The sequence below is a fragment of the Dendrobates tinctorius genome, unplaced genomic scaffold, assembly GCF_039654945.1.
Source record: "Dendrobates tinctorius isolate UK_male_01 unplaced genomic scaffold, ASM3965494v1 ptg000040l, whole genome shotgun sequence".
Lineage (NCBI taxonomy): Eukaryota > Metazoa > Chordata > Amphibia > Anura > Dendrobatidae > Dendrobates > Dendrobates tinctorius.
This window is the reverse complement of record NW_027361708.1, coordinates 14,678,730-14,695,903: the sequence shown is the minus strand read 5'-3', so window position 1 is coordinate 14,695,903 and position 17,174 is coordinate 14,678,730. Positions and strand designations below refer to the sequence as shown.

At 41.6% G+C, this 17,174-nt stretch overlaps 1 protein-coding gene across 1 annotated transcript in view; it reads right to left on the bottom strand.

Moving 5' to 3' along the window:
- The window catches only part of CDHR1 (cadherin related family member 1), a 271,365-nt gene that overhangs the window by 185,694 nt on the left and 68,497 nt on the right, over positions 1 to 17,174 (bottom strand). Inside the window, exons 8-10 of the mRNA XM_073574822.1 lie at positions 8,579 to 8,722; positions 7,310 to 7,388; positions 5,165 to 5,265 (exon numbers count right to left, since the gene is read on the bottom strand). Of these exons, the coding sequence (XP_073430923.1) occupies positions 5,165 to 5,265; positions 7,310 to 7,388; positions 8,579 to 8,722 (324 nt within the window). The remainder of the gene's footprint in view (positions 1 to 5,164; positions 5,266 to 7,309; positions 7,389 to 8,578; positions 8,723 to 17,174) is intronic.

The following is a 17,174-nucleotide window of genomic DNA, read 5'->3' as shown; positions in this document are numbered from 1 at the left end:
GGGTCAGAATCTGGCTCTGTACACTGCGAGGACAATGTAGTGCTCTGAGTGAATGTACCAGCAGAATCATCTATCAGCGGCTGTGCATCAGTGCACTCCATGTCAGATTCATCTTGGCCTGGGTAATTCACCATTTCACTTGATAATCCAGGCATGTTATGTGAAAACAGCTCCATGGAGTAATCAGTAGTATGGCCTGCGTCATCCTTCAATCTTGGTTGGGGTGAAGGACACAAGGAAAGGTGTGGTTCATGAACATGAGCCTCCAATGACGACTCAGTGCTTTTACTTTTTACAACTTCAGAAGAGGAGGCGATAGAGCTGGAGGCTGAGTCAGCAATGTAAGACAAAACTTTATCCTGATGCTCTGGCGTTAGAAGCGGTTTGCCAACTCCTAGAAAACTAAGCCTTCGAAGCCTTATGGAGCCAGACGATGACACAGGCTCAACACCTCCTGCATTCGGTCCTATTTTGCTTTTGCCACTACCATCAGATCCACCACCAACACCATCATTACCAGCTGCCAAGCCCCGCCCAATTCCACGGCCTCTTCCACCAGCCTTCCTCATGTTTGGTAGAAATGTAGACAAAATCCAACAAGCTATATAGTAATGTAAAACAAGGTACAAGGTGTCTATAGGACAGGGGAGATTTTGAATTTCTGCAGACACTTGTGGACACTGGACACTTGGATTGTGTGAGGCCCACTGAATATCAGAGCGCTATGTCACAGGCTCGATGTAACAGGTGTGAAAAAAGTGACTACAGGATAAGGGAGATTTTGAATTTCTGCAGACACTTGTGGATACTGGACACTTGGATTGTGTGAGGCCCACTGAATATCAGAGCGCTATGTCACAGGCTCAATGCAGCAAGTGCGAAAAAGGTGACTACAGGATAAGGGAGATTTTGAATTTCTGCAGACACTTGTGGACACTGGACACTTGGATTGTGTGAGGCCCACTGAATATCAGAGCGCTATGTCACAGGCTCGATGGCACAGGTGTGAAAAAAGTGACTACAGGATAAGGGAGATTTTGAATTTCTGCAGAGACTTGTGGACACTGGACACTTGGATTGTGTGAGGCCCACTGAATATCAGAGCGCTATGTCACAGGCTTGATGCAGCAGGTGTGAAAAAAGTGACTACAGGATAAGGGAGATTTTGAATTTCTGCAGACACTTGTGGACACTGGACACTTGGATTGTGTGAGGCCCACTGAATATCAGAGCGCTATGTCACAGGCTCGATGCAGCAGGTGTGGAAAAAGTGACTACAGGATAAGGGAGATTTTGAATTTCTGCAGACACTTGTGAACACTGGACACTTGGATTGTGTGAGGCCCACTGAATATCAGAGCGCTATGTCACAGGCTCGATGCAACAGTTGTGAAAAAAGTGACTACAAGATAAGGGAGATTTTGAATTTCTGCAGACACTTGTGGACACTGGACACTTGGATTGTGTGAGGCCCACTGAATATCAGAGCGCTATGTCACAGGCTCGATGGCACAGGTGTGAAAAAAGTGACTACAGGATAAGGGAGATATTGAATTTCTGCAGACACTTGTGGACACTGGACACTTGGATTGTGTGAGGCCCACTGAATATCAGAGCGCTATGTCACAGGCTCGATGCAGCAGGTGTGAAAAAAGTGACTACAGGATAAGGGAGATTTTGAATTTCTGCAGACACTTGTGGACACTGGACACTTGGATTGTGTGAGGCCCACTGAATATCAGAGCGCTATGTCACAGGCTCGATGCAGCAGGTGTGAAAAAAGTGACTACAGGATAAGGGAGATTTTGAATTTCTGCAGACACTTGTGGACACTGGACACTTGGATTGTGTGAGGCCCACTGAATATCATAGCGCTATGTCACAGGCTCGATGCAGCAGGTGTGAAAAAAGTGACTACATGATAAGGGAGATTTTGAATTTCTGCAGACACTTGTGGACACTGGACACTTGGATTGTGTGAGGCCCACTGAATATCAGAGCGCTATGTCACAGGCTCGATGGCACAGGTGTGAAAAAAGTGACTACAGGATAAGGGAGATTTTGAATTTCTGCAGACACTTGTGGACACTGGACACTTTTGGATTGTGTGAGGCCCACTGAATATCAGAGCGCTATGTCACAGGCTCGATGGCACAGGTGTGAAAAAAGTGACTACAGGATAAGGGAGATTTTGAATTTCTGCAGACACTTGTGGACACTGGACACTTTTGGATTGTGTGAGGCCCACTGAATATCAGAGCGCTATGTCACAGGCTCGATGGCACAGGTGTGAAAAAAGTGACTACAGGATAAGGGAGATTTTGAATTTCTGCAGACACTTGTGGACACTGGACACTTTTGGATTGTGTGAGGCCCACTGAATATCATATCAGAGCGCTATGTCACAGGCTCGATGCAGCAGGTGTGAAAAAGTGACTACAGGATAAGGGAGATTTTGAATTTCTGCAGACACTTGTGGACACTGGACACTTTTGGATTGTGTGAGGCCCAATGAATATCAGAGCGCTATGTCACAGGCTCGATGGCACAGGTGTGAAAAAAGTGACTACAGGATAAGGGAGATTTTGAATTTCTGCAGACACTTGTGGACACTGGACACTTTTGGATTGTGTGAGGCCCACTGAATATCAGAGCGCTATATCACAGGCAGAAATTGGCTAGTGTATCACAAACTACAAGATGTATGTAGCATTGGGCAGAATAGGAATCTCCCTAGAGTGTAGGTCTGTAAGAACGGAACAAGTCCTCCACTTATCCTTCCACAGTGACACACAGATAGCTTCACTGTGGCTGTGATAACAGCCGTTACACGGTACTGTGAGGAGCGTACACCGCTGTATGGTGTGAAATAAAAGCAGTTTGCAGAGCAGTGGGGAAACAGCAATGCAGCTGTCAGGAAGCCTTAGAAGGCAGCCTAACAACGAACACCGCTGATCCACCACAATATAGCCTCCCCTTGCACTGCACACACAGTGACTGGTGTGTTGCACAGGCAAAATTGCTAGCAGCAGAAGCAGTTTTTTTTTCTTCTTCCCTGCCTAACGCTCTCCCTACAGAATCAGCAACCTCTCTCTATGCTAAGATTGGCAGAAGTAAGATGGCGGTCGGCGTGCACGCCCTTTTATAACCCTGTGACGCCCACCAAAGCAAGCCAATCACTTGCATGCCCTTCTGAAAGATGGTGGTGACCCCTGCCTATGTCATCACGTTGCCCACAGTGTCCGTGGATCCTGATTGGCTGAAAAAGAGCACAAAACAAACGTAAGTCGCCGACCTCGTGGCCGACCTCATCCTAGGGTCGGGTTTCGTTTCATGAAACCCGACTTTGCCAAAAGTCGGAGACTTTTGAAATTTTTCGACCCGTTTCGCTCAACTCTAGTGTCAACCCGTACTATCGGTCGGCGTCTGAATGAAAAGGGACTGTATGGTAGGAGACCCAGGAAGACCACACTTCTTACCCCGAGACATAAAAAAGCCAGCCTGGAGTTTGCCAAAACTTACCTGAAAAAGCCTAAACGTTTTGGAAGAATGTTCTCTGGTCAGATGAGACAAAAGTAGAGCTTTTTGGGCAAAGGCATCAACATAGAGTTTACAGGAGAAAAAAGAGGCATTCAAAGAAAAGAACACGGTCCCTACAGTCAAACATGGCAGAGGTTCCCTGATGTTTTGGGGTTGCTTTGCTGCCTCTGGCACTGGACTGCTTGACCGTGTGCATGGCATTATGAAGTCAGAAGACTACCAACAAATTTTGCAGCATAATGTAGGGCCCAGTGTGAGAAAGCTGGGTCTCCCTCAGAGGTCATGGGTCTTCCAGCAGGACAATGACCCAAAACACACTTCAAAAAGCACTGGAAAATGGTTTGAGAGAAAGCACTGGAGACTTCTAAGGTGGCCAGCAATGAGTCCAGACCTGAATCCCATAGAACACCTGTGGAGAGATCTAAAAATGGCAGTTTGGAGAAGGCACCCTCCAAATATCAGGGACCTGGAGCAGTTTGCCAAAGAAGAATGGTCTAAAATTCCAGCAGAGCATTGTAAGAAACGCATTGATGGTTACCGGAAGCGGTCGGTCGCAATTATTTTGGCTAAAGGTTGTGCAACCAAGTATTAGGCTGAGGGTGCCAATACTTTTGTCTGGCCCATTTTTGGAGTTTTATGTGAAATGATCAATGTTTTGCTTTTTGCTTCATTCTCTTTTGTGTTTTTGCATTTAAGACTAATTAAATGAAGATAATAATACCAAATAATTTGTGTTTGCAATCATTTTCAGAAAGAAACTGAGTATTATCTGACAAAATTTCAGGGGTGTCAATACTTTTGGCCACAACTGTATTTGAATTGTCTTAAAGGAGCAAGAAAGTAGCAAAATCAAGAAATCTAAAAAAAAAATTACAAACTGTATTGGATCATTTGCTTACAAACTGTTTAAGACTCAAAAGCATTACTACCTGCTAGGGTAAAACTGATGGGAAAACTGTTAAAGGAAATGTAGAGGCAGATACCCTGATACCAGGGATGTGTTACTTCCTGGGCTGCTTAGTGTTGTTTTCATAAAATCCCTGTTTTATCAGCATGGGAATATCACTAGAGGACTACTTGGCTTGTTGCCATAGTCCTGCCATGCCTCCACCAGTGATTGGCAGTTTTCTGCTTATGAAAACAAAAAGCTGCCAAACAGTGATGTAGGCTATAAAGAGCTCAGCAATCAGAATTGCAGCTCCAAATAAAGCAAGTGATACATTGCTGGAATCTGGGTCTCATTCTATTCTCAGATGGGTTAGAAAAAAACTTAAGGACACCTTTAAGCCATATCAAGCCTAATAAGAAAAAAACCTCTGTCAAACCCGGTGACCTTTGCCAGGTCCCCAAGGACCATGGAAACATTGTTATTGACTCCCCACAAAAATCCTCTCCATTTCTGAAACCCCTTAGTAAATGCTGTGCTCAGTCGCAACAACATCTAATAGTGGTGAGAAATGTGATTTTGGACATTATGTCGGAGGATGGCTGCATATTACACTATCTGCTGATGGTATGGGTGCAGCTTTTGTGCCCATGCCATCCATTTGCATTATAACCCATTGCAGTTAGAACACCAAAATTAGGAGAAAATTTTAATTAAAATAGAATGCAGTCTCTGTACCTGGATTTTCAACTCATACACCTCTTTCTTCAGTTCACTGGGATTTTTAATGACAGTGACAGCACCAGTAACATTGTTAATATCAAAAGCTCCATCAGATCCTGTTAGAAATAGCAAAATGTGTTTGGTCATTATAATATTCTTTAGCTATAAATATAATACTTTTTTCAGTATTGTTGTGGAAGTTAGCAAATCTCTAAACCTGTCCATCAGCAGCAGAGGTCACTGAGAAACATACAGTATAATGAAAACATTGGACTGTCATGGCATCCAACATAGTGCAAAGGGGTTATTCAGGATAATTGCTTTTATTCATAGGGTGTGGTTGATTAAAAATCTCGGTTACACTTTACTCCTCCATCGCTGCCTTTCTGCCACTGCACCAGGCTTTGTTAACTGGCTACAGCTGTAATGTCCTGACCGCAGCTCACATTACACCACAATCACTGGCACCATCTCGTAGCCAGTTGTAAAAACTGGAGCATGAATTTGTTGGAAAGTATTTGGAGGAACCACATACAGCAAAATTAGCATATCATCAAAAAGTTAATTTAATTTTTTAATTTCTTCAATACAAAAAGTGAAACCAATATATAGAGTCATTACAAACAGAGTGATCTATTTCAAGTGTTTATTTTTGCTAATGTTGATGATTATGGCTTACAGCAAATGAAAACCCAAAAGTCATTATCTCAAACTAAATTAGAATAATTAATAAAAAAAATCGGCAAAGGCTTCCTAAGCATTTAAAAAGGTCCCTTAGACTGTTTCAGTAGGCTCCACAATCATGGGGAAGACTGCTGACTTGACAAATGTCCAGAAGGCAGTCATTGACACACTCTTCAAGGAGGTTAAGCCACAAAACGTAATTGATAAAGAACCTGGCTGTTCACAGAGTGCTGTATCCAAGCATATTAATGGATAGTTGAGTGGAAGGAAAACATGTGGTAGAATAAGGTGCACAAGCAAATGGGATAAAGGCAACCTTGAAAGGACTGTTAAGAAAAGGTCATTCAAAAACTTAGGGGAGATTCACAAGGAGTGGACTGCTGCTGTAGTCATTGCTTCAAGAGCCACCACACACAGACGTACAGGGCATGGGCTACAAGTGCCGCATTCCTTGTGTCAAGCCACTCATGACCAAAAGAAAAACACCAGAAGCGTCTTACCTCGGCTAAGGAGAAAAAGAACTGGACTGTTGCTCAGTGATCCAAGGTGTTGTTTTCAGATTAAAGTAAATTTTGCATTTCATTTGGAAATCAAGGTCCCAGAGTCTGGAGGAAGGGTGGAGAGGCCACAATCCAAGCTGCTTGAGGTCTACTGTGAAGTTTCCACAAACAGTGATGGTTTGGGGAGCCATGTCATCTGCTGGTGTAGGTCCACTGTGTTTTATCAAGACCAAAGTCAGCACAGCCATCTACAAGGAAATTTTAGAGCACTTCATGCTTCCCTCTACAGACAAACTTTTTTCAGATTGAAGTTTCATTCTCCAGCAGGAATTGGCACCTGCCCACACTGCCAAAAGTACTAATAACTGGTTAAAAAACAACAGTATCACTGTGCTTGATTGGCCAGCAAACTCACTTGACCTTAACCCCATAGAGAATCTATGGGTTATTGTCAAGAAGAAGACACCAGATCCAACAATGGAGATGAGCTGAAGACTGCTATCAAAGCAACCTGGGCTTCCATAACACCTCAGCAGTGTCACAGACTGATCACCTCCTTGGCACACCACATTGATGCAGTAATTGTTGCCAAAGGAGCCCCGACCAAGTATTTTGTGCATTTACTGAACATACATTTCAGTAGGCCAACATTTCAGATTTTAAAATCATATTTTCAAGCTGGTGTTATAAAGTATTCTAATTTACTGAGATAATGACTTTTGGGTTTTCATTGGCTGTAAGCCATAATAATCAACATTAACAGAAATAAACACTTGAAATAGATCACTCTGTTTGCAATGACTCTATATAATATACAGTATGAGTTTCAGTTTTTGTATTGAAGAACTGAAATAAATTAACTTTTTGATGATATTCTAATTTTGTGAGGAGCACCTGCATGTGATCCATGATGCCTTCCTAAAGGTGTTCCTTTACTACTGAATGACAATTGATGCAACTATTACTTATTGCTTACCATCCAAAAGAGAATATTGAATACTGTTGGGATTTCCCCTGTCTCCATCAAAAGCAATCACAGTGATTATTTCTGATCCCTAAGAAAATAATAAAATATTAGTTTAGATATTAAAATCAGATTTATACCATATATACTCGTGTATAAGCTGAGCTTTTTCAGCACATTCTTTTACTGAAAATGCCCCCTCGGCTTATACATGAGTCAACTGTCCAAGAAAGCTGGTGGGGGAGGGGGAGCGACGGGTCACAAAGGCAGGAGCTGGCGGCTGTGGCTAAAGCATGTGCCGCTGGTACAGAGAAATGAATATTCATTTTTCTTATAGCGCGCACAGTGACACCCGCAGCCGTCGGCTTCCAGAAGACATCCTACTCACCCTCCAGCATGCCCTGCATCTCGTTTGTCCAGGCGCCCTCGCAGCATCTCATTGGTGCCGGCTTCCTGCAGCTCTTCCTGTGCTGAGAGATCACGTGGCACCACTCATTAAGGCAACGAATATGCACACATCTCCACTCCCATAGGTGTGGAGGGAATATTCATTACCTTAATGAGCGATGCCAAGTGATCGCTCAGCACAGGAAGAGCTGCTGGAAGCCGGAATGAGGTGCTGTGAGGGCACTCTGGAGGGTCAGTAGGATGCTTGTTTTTTTTGTAATAGGAAGCATGCATACAAGAATGGAAGGGGGGGCATGCATACCAGGACCGCTATGGGGGGAGCCATGCATACCAGGACAGCTACGGGGGCAGCCACGCATACCAGGACAGCAACGGGGAGCCACGTAAACCAGGACAGCGACAGGGGAGCCACACATACCAGGACAGCCATGGAGGAGCCATGCATACAAGGATGGGGATGGGGGGAGCCACACATACCAGAACAGTGACGGGGGGAGCCACACCTACCAGGACAGAGATGGGGGAGCTACACATACCAGGACAGCGATGGGGGGAGCTACGCATACCAGGACAGGATGGGGGAGCCATGCATACCAGGAAAGAGATGAGCAGACAATACATATCCGGCTTATACTCAAGTCAATAAGCTTACTCAGTTTTCCATGGCAAAATTAGGTGCCTCGGCTTATACTCAGGTCAACTTATACTCAAGTATATGTGGTATTTACTCATCGACATATATGTACCTGAAGTTACAGTTCACATTGGGATTATTTAGGTTAATAAAAGTTTGCATTGCTCTGAAACACAAACCGCAAAAAACATTTTGCTAAAATGAATATTATTTAAGTCTGGGGGAAGGAAATACTTTACCAGTATAGTGTCCTCATAGACATAACCATAGTATGGCGTTCCTACAAACACTGGTGGTGAGTCTTGTACATCTTCGACATTAATGGTCACTGTAGTACTTGATGTAAATGCTTGGTACTTGCCACGTAGTTTGCCGCCACCATCCTTCAATAATCAATATATATATACATGTTAATGTTGTTCAAAGAAAACACCATTATAATATAACTTTACATAGTATAGAAAGTAGGATCCCCCTTAACCATCTAACTGTAAAAGATGTGCTGGGCAATAATGCTGTGCTGAAATTGGCTTGTTCACTGAACCTAAATTCACCTCTAATTTTGCTACTCCAGGATAGTGTGCAATTTCATAGGAAGACAATTAACCTACAAATGTAATTTGCACTGAGGGGAAAAAGAAGCTTCAACACTTAGCTGAATTCTTGAGCTTCTTATAAACTTTACTTCAATACTGGCTTTAGCTCTTCTAACCCTTGCCCTTCATTCCCTGCAAAAAAACATTATATTCTTCTTTTGATATGCTCCCCTCTTTCCATTTTATGTAAATGTTTTCCTTTTTTAATAAGTGATGAAGTTCTGTGTTCATCTACCCTGGTTTCTTTAAATACTTCCAATTCTTCCTTCTTTTCAGGATTGTTACTGATTGTGCAGTGAGAACTTCATTTAGCAAAATCTCCCATCCTTCTTGGACATTTCTGTCCTTTAAAACAACCAGCCATTGGACTTTCCCTACTCTCTTTCTGAGTCAATTAAAATCTGCCTTTCTGAAATCCAACCTTTAAGTTTGAGTCCTCGCTAGTCTTCCTCCAATTGTAATCCAAAATTCAGGGATAGCATGATCCCTGCCGCCTAAATTCCCAGCCACCTTTACTTCCTTAACTATTTCCTCCCTGTTGGTAAGAATTAGGTCTGAGATTGCAGTTCTCTCATCTACCTTTTGAAAGATAAAGTTGTCAGCAAAAGAAGATAAGAAATATCTGGACCCAGTACTTTTGCCTGAGAGAGATTCCGAACAAATCTCTGGATAGTTAAAATCTCCCATGATCACTATGTTGTACTATTTTGAGAATAGAGACATCTGATGTAAAAAGAGTTCATCCATAGCTTCAGTCTGCCCAGGTGGCCTACAGTAAACACCTACAATAGTGTCCTTTCTGTTCTTCTCTCCTTGAATTCTTACCCAATTTCTACAGAGCTACCAGTCTCTGAAGCTTGGATCTCTGTGGATATATACGTTTTCCTAACATACAATGCAACACCTTATTGTAGATTTTTTCAATGTTTTAAGGCCAAAGTGAACATGCGTTTAGTTGCTGCATGTATACCTACTTTACCTAAGCTCAATTTTCGTGTGTTTTTTCTCTTTGTATTTTTGCATTCTGTACAAGTCACATTTAAAAGCCTCCCCGGCTGGTGTCCTTAGGTCGGGAACTGGTCCTTTTGTCTGCCCTTATTCACACACTGACGTCGACTTGGACACAAGGTAAAGTTTTAATATTAGACAGTGTAGGACCATCTCGATCAGGGTCACCTTGGCGACGGTGAGATGGCTTTCATGCGATTTTTGATCAAAAAATGTATTACTAAGAACCCTGTGTTATTTAAATGCAATTTTGCTTTTCACTTATTTAGTTATAGCAAGGTTTTTGTTTATTTTGTTTCTTGTAGGTTTTTTCAATATAGTACACATTGCAGAACACCATATGAGTAATTTCCTTCTCCATATTGAACAAAATGAATTTCTGTGGAATGACGGTAAAGATTTGTGCGCCTAGCAGCGTGCGGTTTGGCAATTCCCTCCAGGCATTTTGATCCAGCTCACATCGCGCATGCGCCTTTACTCATATGTCCATCTGGACACAACCTGTCTTGTCAGCACGTTAATAATAATATAAAAAATAACAAATACAAAACTGAGTATGCTGCAAAATTCTGCATAGATGGCTGATTCTACCCTCTATGTGTTTTGACCATCCTTAATAGAGGTGATAGTAGGGGAACAAACTGCACTCTGATACTGGGCAGATGCTGCACTGATTAAACCACCCATCATGCCCCAGCAGCACAATGCTATCAGGAAATAGGCTGCCTCCCATAGCAGGATCCACATTCCAGTGAGTCATCTCTGGTCAGACTGAACTACTATTTATAGATCACAATATGCACGCATCCTTACTCCCCCTGATGAAGCTGCAGTGCGGCAGCGAAACGCGTGGGTCTCTCCTGTGTCCTGTTCCTCCACTTCTTGTCCCCCCACCGGACGGTACTTCCAAGCGATAACTTCACTTTGGTAATCCCATTCAGGACTCTTTACTCATATGGGAGTTTTTCCTCCATTATTTTTGGCCTTGGCTGCGCGGGGTTAATCATATCCTTGTGCTGCTATCTTCTTGTTCCACTTTTTCTGGGAGGATTCTCTTGCATACAGCTACATTCTATACCTTCTACATATTTTTCAGCTATTTTAGCCATTTTCTGTCTGCTAGTGAGAATTAGTGTAGGGGACCATTTAGTGCTCTTATAGACATTACTCACTCTTTAATTGATGTGTTGCTGTCTCTGGGGACGCCTTCGACAGCCATCTGTCTGTATTCATGTATAGCAATATGGTATAATTTTTCAATTGAGAGGTATTCATTAGATTATGTATGTGTATACATGTATAGTTTGCACATAGAGGTTAAGCTTATGGTGTTCTTCAATTGAGAGGTGTTCATCAGATTATGTATGTGTATACATGTATAGTTTGCACATAGAGTATAGCTCACAGCTGTCCCCTAGTGGACATGGGCATGGATTGTTGGTTTTAATTGTTTTTAACCCTTGAGTGTATTTTGTGATGTTAATAAAATTATACGCTTATGGATATTTAAGTGTGCACTGATTATATGTCATGGTCTTTTTTGCATATGTTCCCCAATAAATAACATTTATCACATGTCTACATAACATAATTTCTTTTTGTTGGGAAGTTAGAAGGGTTAAACGATTATCAGCAATTTTTCATTTTTCCAACAGACTTTACAAAACCAATAACCAGTAACAGAAAATACCCCAAAATGACACCATTTATAGACTGCACCCCTTAAAGTGCTAAAACACCACATTCTATATATTTATTAACCCTCCAGGTACTTCACAGGAATTAAAGCAATTAGGAATTAAAGCAATAAGGAAGGAAAAAATTAAAATATTACTTTTTCCCACAAAAATTTTACTTTAGCCCCATAATTTGCATTATCACAAGGGTAACAGTAGAAAATGGGCCATACAATTTGATGTGCAATGTGGTGGAAAAGTAGTGGTTGCGTGCACGGCAAGCCTTGGAAGGGAAGGAGCATCATTTGACTTTTGAAATGCAAAGCTGTCTGCAATAAATAGCGGACGGTATGTCACATTTGCAGAGCCACTGATATGTCAAAACAGCAGAAACCCACAAAAGGGACAGCATTTTGGAAACTACACCTCTCGAGGAAAAATGGAAAACCCCCACAAATGCCCCATTTTGCAAACTACTCCCCTCAAGGAATTCAGATGTGTGGTAAGGACCTTGAGCCCACAGGTATTTCAAAGAATGTTATAACCTTGAGCGGTAAAAATAAAAAAAATCATATGTTTTCTGCTTTAGTCCGAACAGTTTTATTTTTGCAAGGGTAACATGAGAAAATGAACAATACAATTTGTTGCTCAATTTCTTCTGAGTACGTCAATACCCCATATGTGGGGAAAACTACTTTTTGGACCACGGCAGGATTTGGAAGGGAAGGAGCACCATTTGACTTTGGGAATGTAAAATTGGAAAAGATAGTTAACACCATGTTGCATTTACAGAGCCCCTGATGTGCCTAAACAGTGGAAACCCCCTCAAGTGACCCTATTTTGGACACTACACCCCTCAAGGAATTTAACTAGTGGTGTGGTATGCATTTTGAACTACAGGTGCTTCACAGAATTTTACAACAGAGTAGTGAAAATAAAAAAAATAAAAAATAAAAAATCACAGTTTGGGCACACGGCTCATAAGGGACAGGATGCCATTTTGGCTGGAATAGGTTGCAAACGCGGCGTCACATTTGAAGAACCCCTGATATGTCAAAACAGCAGAAACTCCCACAAGTGACACCATTTTAGAAACTACACCTCTCAAGGAATTCATTTAGGGGAGTAGTGAGTATTTTTAACCTTCAGGTGATTCACAGAATTGTAAAACTTTGGGGTGAGGATTTTTTTTCCAGTAAAATGTTGTTTTAGCCCTAAGTTTTTAAAAGGGATAATAGGAGGAAATGGGCACCAGAATTTGCTATGCCATTTCTCTGAGTATGGCAATACCACATATGTGGTCAACAACAACTTTTGAGGCACAATGGAAAGCCCAGAAGAGATAGAGCACCATATTCGAGTTCAGATTTTGCTAGAATGGTTTAAGAGTGCCATGTCACATTGGCAGAGCCCTTGAGGTGCCAGAAAAGCAGAATCTCCACATAAGTGACCACATTTTACAAATTACACCTCTCAATAAATTCATCTGGTGGTATTGAAACCACATGTCCCTCATAGAATTTTATACCATTGGGTGCTAAAGAAAGAATAATTACATTTTCACCACTAAAATAGAGTTTTAGCCCACAGTTTTTAATTTTTATAAGGGCTAATAGGAAAAAATGGACCTCACAGTTTGTTGTGTAATGTCTCCTGAGTTTGCCAATACCCTGCATGTAATCGGAAATACTTTTCAGACACAATGGAAAGTGAAGAATGGAAGGAGAGCCATATTGTAGTGCAGATTTGGCTGGTATCGTTTGCAGGTGCCATGACTGACAGGGGCGAACATTCTGCCGGTGCCGCTGCACAAGGGCTCCAGAGGGAGGGGGGCCCAGACTACTGCTAAAACCTAATAATTAATCATAGATCCAGTGCCAATATCCACACTACATGGAGAGGCAGGGGGCTGCACCTAAGTCATTTGCAGATAGAGGGGTCGGTTCATTCTGCTGCATTTTGCAAAAGACACTGGATGATACCCCTCTCCTCTTGCTGCTGCAGCTGGATTTGTGATGCAAGAGACAAGACTCAGAAGACTGCAGGAAAAAAACTCAAGCTGATTCGCACAGTCACATAGTGTCTGTGACTTCCTCTGTCCATCTGCATGGCCTACAAGGGTGCTCTCTGTGCCATGAAAACAGTCCTCACATCACAGCATGAAGACTTTCATGTTGATCTGCAGGAGTTGGGTGAGGGGGTGATTGCTAGGGAGGAAGACAAAATAGTGTTTAGTGTCTGCGTGTGCATTGTCCATAGCCACTATAAGGAATCTGGAGAGGGCCCCCTTGTACAGTTGTAAGCTCTGCACACAAGGACATTGGGGTCTCATCCCCTGTCATCCAGTCATTGACTTTGCTTTATGAGCACATCTGTGGGATCAAAGGGGAGGAGGAAAAAGTGTCTTATGTAGCACTGAGTCACATCTTGGAGCAGGAAGAGGATTGTGGATTGTGGATAAGTCTCACAATTACAGTCTCTTGTGAAAAATATGTAAGAATATTAACAAAATAAAACTTCATTTATGTTAAAGGGGTTGTGCACTACTTAGATACCACCTTTTCAATCTGAATATTTGCCCCCAGTAAAATAACACCTATGCTCATCTCCAGTGCCAGTGCTCTTCCAGCAGCACCGTCACGTGCTCTCCCAGAATGTGAGATTATGTCATATGATCCCTGCGGCCAATCAGCTCTGGTTTTCTCTTGATGTCTGGTTTGTCTGAACAAAGGTATAGTGAAGCCAGCACTGATTGGCCGCAGGAATTGTAAGACATAATGTCACATGAGCCTTGGGAGAACGAGTGACGACACTGCTGGAACGGCGCCAGCACTGGAGATGAGTACAAGGCAGGGATCACAGGTGTGCAAGACAGAAAATTTAATATCTCCATTTTCACCATTGCCTATGTCTACGATAATCGGACTGCCAATGTTTCACACGCATCTATCGACGTGTATGGGTGCGCGTGATCTGAATATCGGAGCCAATTGCAGCATGCTGCTATTTTTTCTAATGCCGAATAGGCATAAGAAAATATTACATGCTGCAATTTCTTTCACACAGATCATAAATATGTATGAAAAATTGTATAACAACTGATTCTGCATGCTGCCCATGCTCAACAGACAGTACCCAACCAAATACACAATCATCTGAATGAGTCAAAAAAGTCCTGCACAGGGGGCCTTCACTGTCAGTGTCTGCCCCTGGTACCTGTGGTGCCAGAACAGCAGAACCCTTAAATGAACACATTTTACAAACTACTCCTCTCATTAAATTTATCTAGGGATGCAGTGATCATATTGACTCCATGGGCGTGTCACAGAAATTTATACTATTCTGCAGTGAAGTAAAACAAAAATTATTACATTTTTACCACAAAAATTTTGCTTTAGCCCCAGATTTTACATTTTCACATGGGGGAATGCGTAAAACTGTCAAGAAAATTTGTCAGACAATTTCTGCTGAATGTGACAATACTCTATTTGTGGCTTTACAGTACGTTGTTTGACTCTTGGAGAACAAATTTTCGTGGAAGAGTTTACAGACTCCATATACAGAGCCCGTAAGGGTCACAAGAGCAGAATCCTGCCTCAAGTGACCCCATTTTGGAAATTTCACTTCTCTGGGACTTTATCTACAAGTCTAGTGATGATTTGGACTCCATAGGACATGGTGAAACAAGCAGCATTGAATGTTGCTTAGTGAAAATTGCAAATCTGCCATTGTAGTGACCGAACATTATAATGCAGGTACATTGTAGTGCCCAGTACATTGTAATGCGAAGCCCTTGTTTCTGGAGACATGCACCCATTAAATTAAGCGGGCCCTCATCACTACCGAAATGCCAAAAATATTGACACTAAATGTGGTTTAGGCAAACTGTGAATCTCAGAAGGGAGGGCAGCATTTGGATTTGAGAGCGAAGAATTTGCAGGAATTTTTAATTTTTTGGGAGGGGGAGGGGAGCTATAGCTCTTTGCCAGAGCCTATGTGCTACCAGTAAAGTGAAAGCCACCTATATTTCCGTTAACAGATGATGGACCTAAATGAGGACTTGCTGATTTTGGGGATTGAATTGAAGCTTTTATTGGGAACATTTTACATATAATTTTGGATCACATTTATCCTGTTCTCTACACTGAGCACTTACATCGGGGTTTCTATCTAAATCTCCAAATGACTTGATTCAGATGAAATCCTTGAGGGATCCATTAACTATAATGAGGCAGCAGAGTTACTCTTGACTACGTCTGGCCTCTGTTTATGGTGTCCATCTTTTTAGAAGAGCACAAAACTGCAGTTGACCACGCATTTATGCACAGTTAAAAAGATAGACTCAGCTGAATCATAGGCCAGATGGTGTCCACAGTGTTTCCATCTACCTAAATATAGAGAATCTTCTGTTGAGGTTTCCGTCTTAATCGCATATTTCAGAGATTTACATGAAAACTCCAATGTAAATGCTCAGAGAGCAGAATAAATATGCGCTGAGCCTTACTGCAATTTTTGGGAGGCAGAATGAACAAATCAACAGCAGGTCAAATATTGGTTTTATTAATTTTTTACACTGTTCCTCATGCAATAGAAGTGATTAGATGCCTTTATTCTTCAGATTGGTGTGTTAACAGCGATACCAGATTTATATAGTTTTTTATGTATGGTTGTTATCACAATCTAAAAGAAGCTTTAACCCCTTAGCGACAGAGCCAGTTTGCAGCTTAATGACCAGGCCAATTTTTACAATTCTGACCACTGTCACTTTATGAGGTTATAACTCTGGAACGCTTTTATGGATCCCGCTGATTCTGAGATTGTTTTTTCGTGACATATTGTACTTCATGTTAGATAACTCTTGTGTTTATTTATGAAAAAAATGGAAATATGGCGAAAATTTTGAAAATTTTGCAATGTTAAAAACTTTAAATTTTTATGCCTTTAAATCAGAGATGTGTCACACAAATTTCTTAATAAATAACATTTCCCACATGTCTACTTTACAACAGCACAATTTTGGAAGCAAAATTTTAATTTGTTAGGAAGTTATAAGGGTTAAAAGTTGACCAGCGATTTCTCATTTTTACAACAAAATTTACAAAACAATTTTTTTTAGGGACCACATCATATTTAAAATCATTTTGAGGGGTGTTCATGACAGAAAATACCCAAAAGTGGCACCATTCTAAGAACTAGACCCCTCAAGGTGCTCAAAACCACATTCAAGAAGTTTATTAAACCTTTACGTGCTTCACAGGAACTAAAGCAATGTGGAAGGAAAAAATTAACATTTAGCTTTTTTTTGCAAAAAATTTACTTCAGAACCAATTTTTTTTATTTTCACAAGTGTTAAAAGAGAAAATCAACTACAAAATTTGTTGTACAATTTCTCCTGAATACGCCGATACCTCATATGTGAGGGTAAACCACTTTTTCAGCACACGGCAGAGCTCACATGGGATGGAGCACCGTTTGACTTTTTCAACACAGAATTGGCTGGAATTGAGATCAGATGCCATGTTGCGTTCGGAGAGCCCTTAATGTGCCTGAACAGT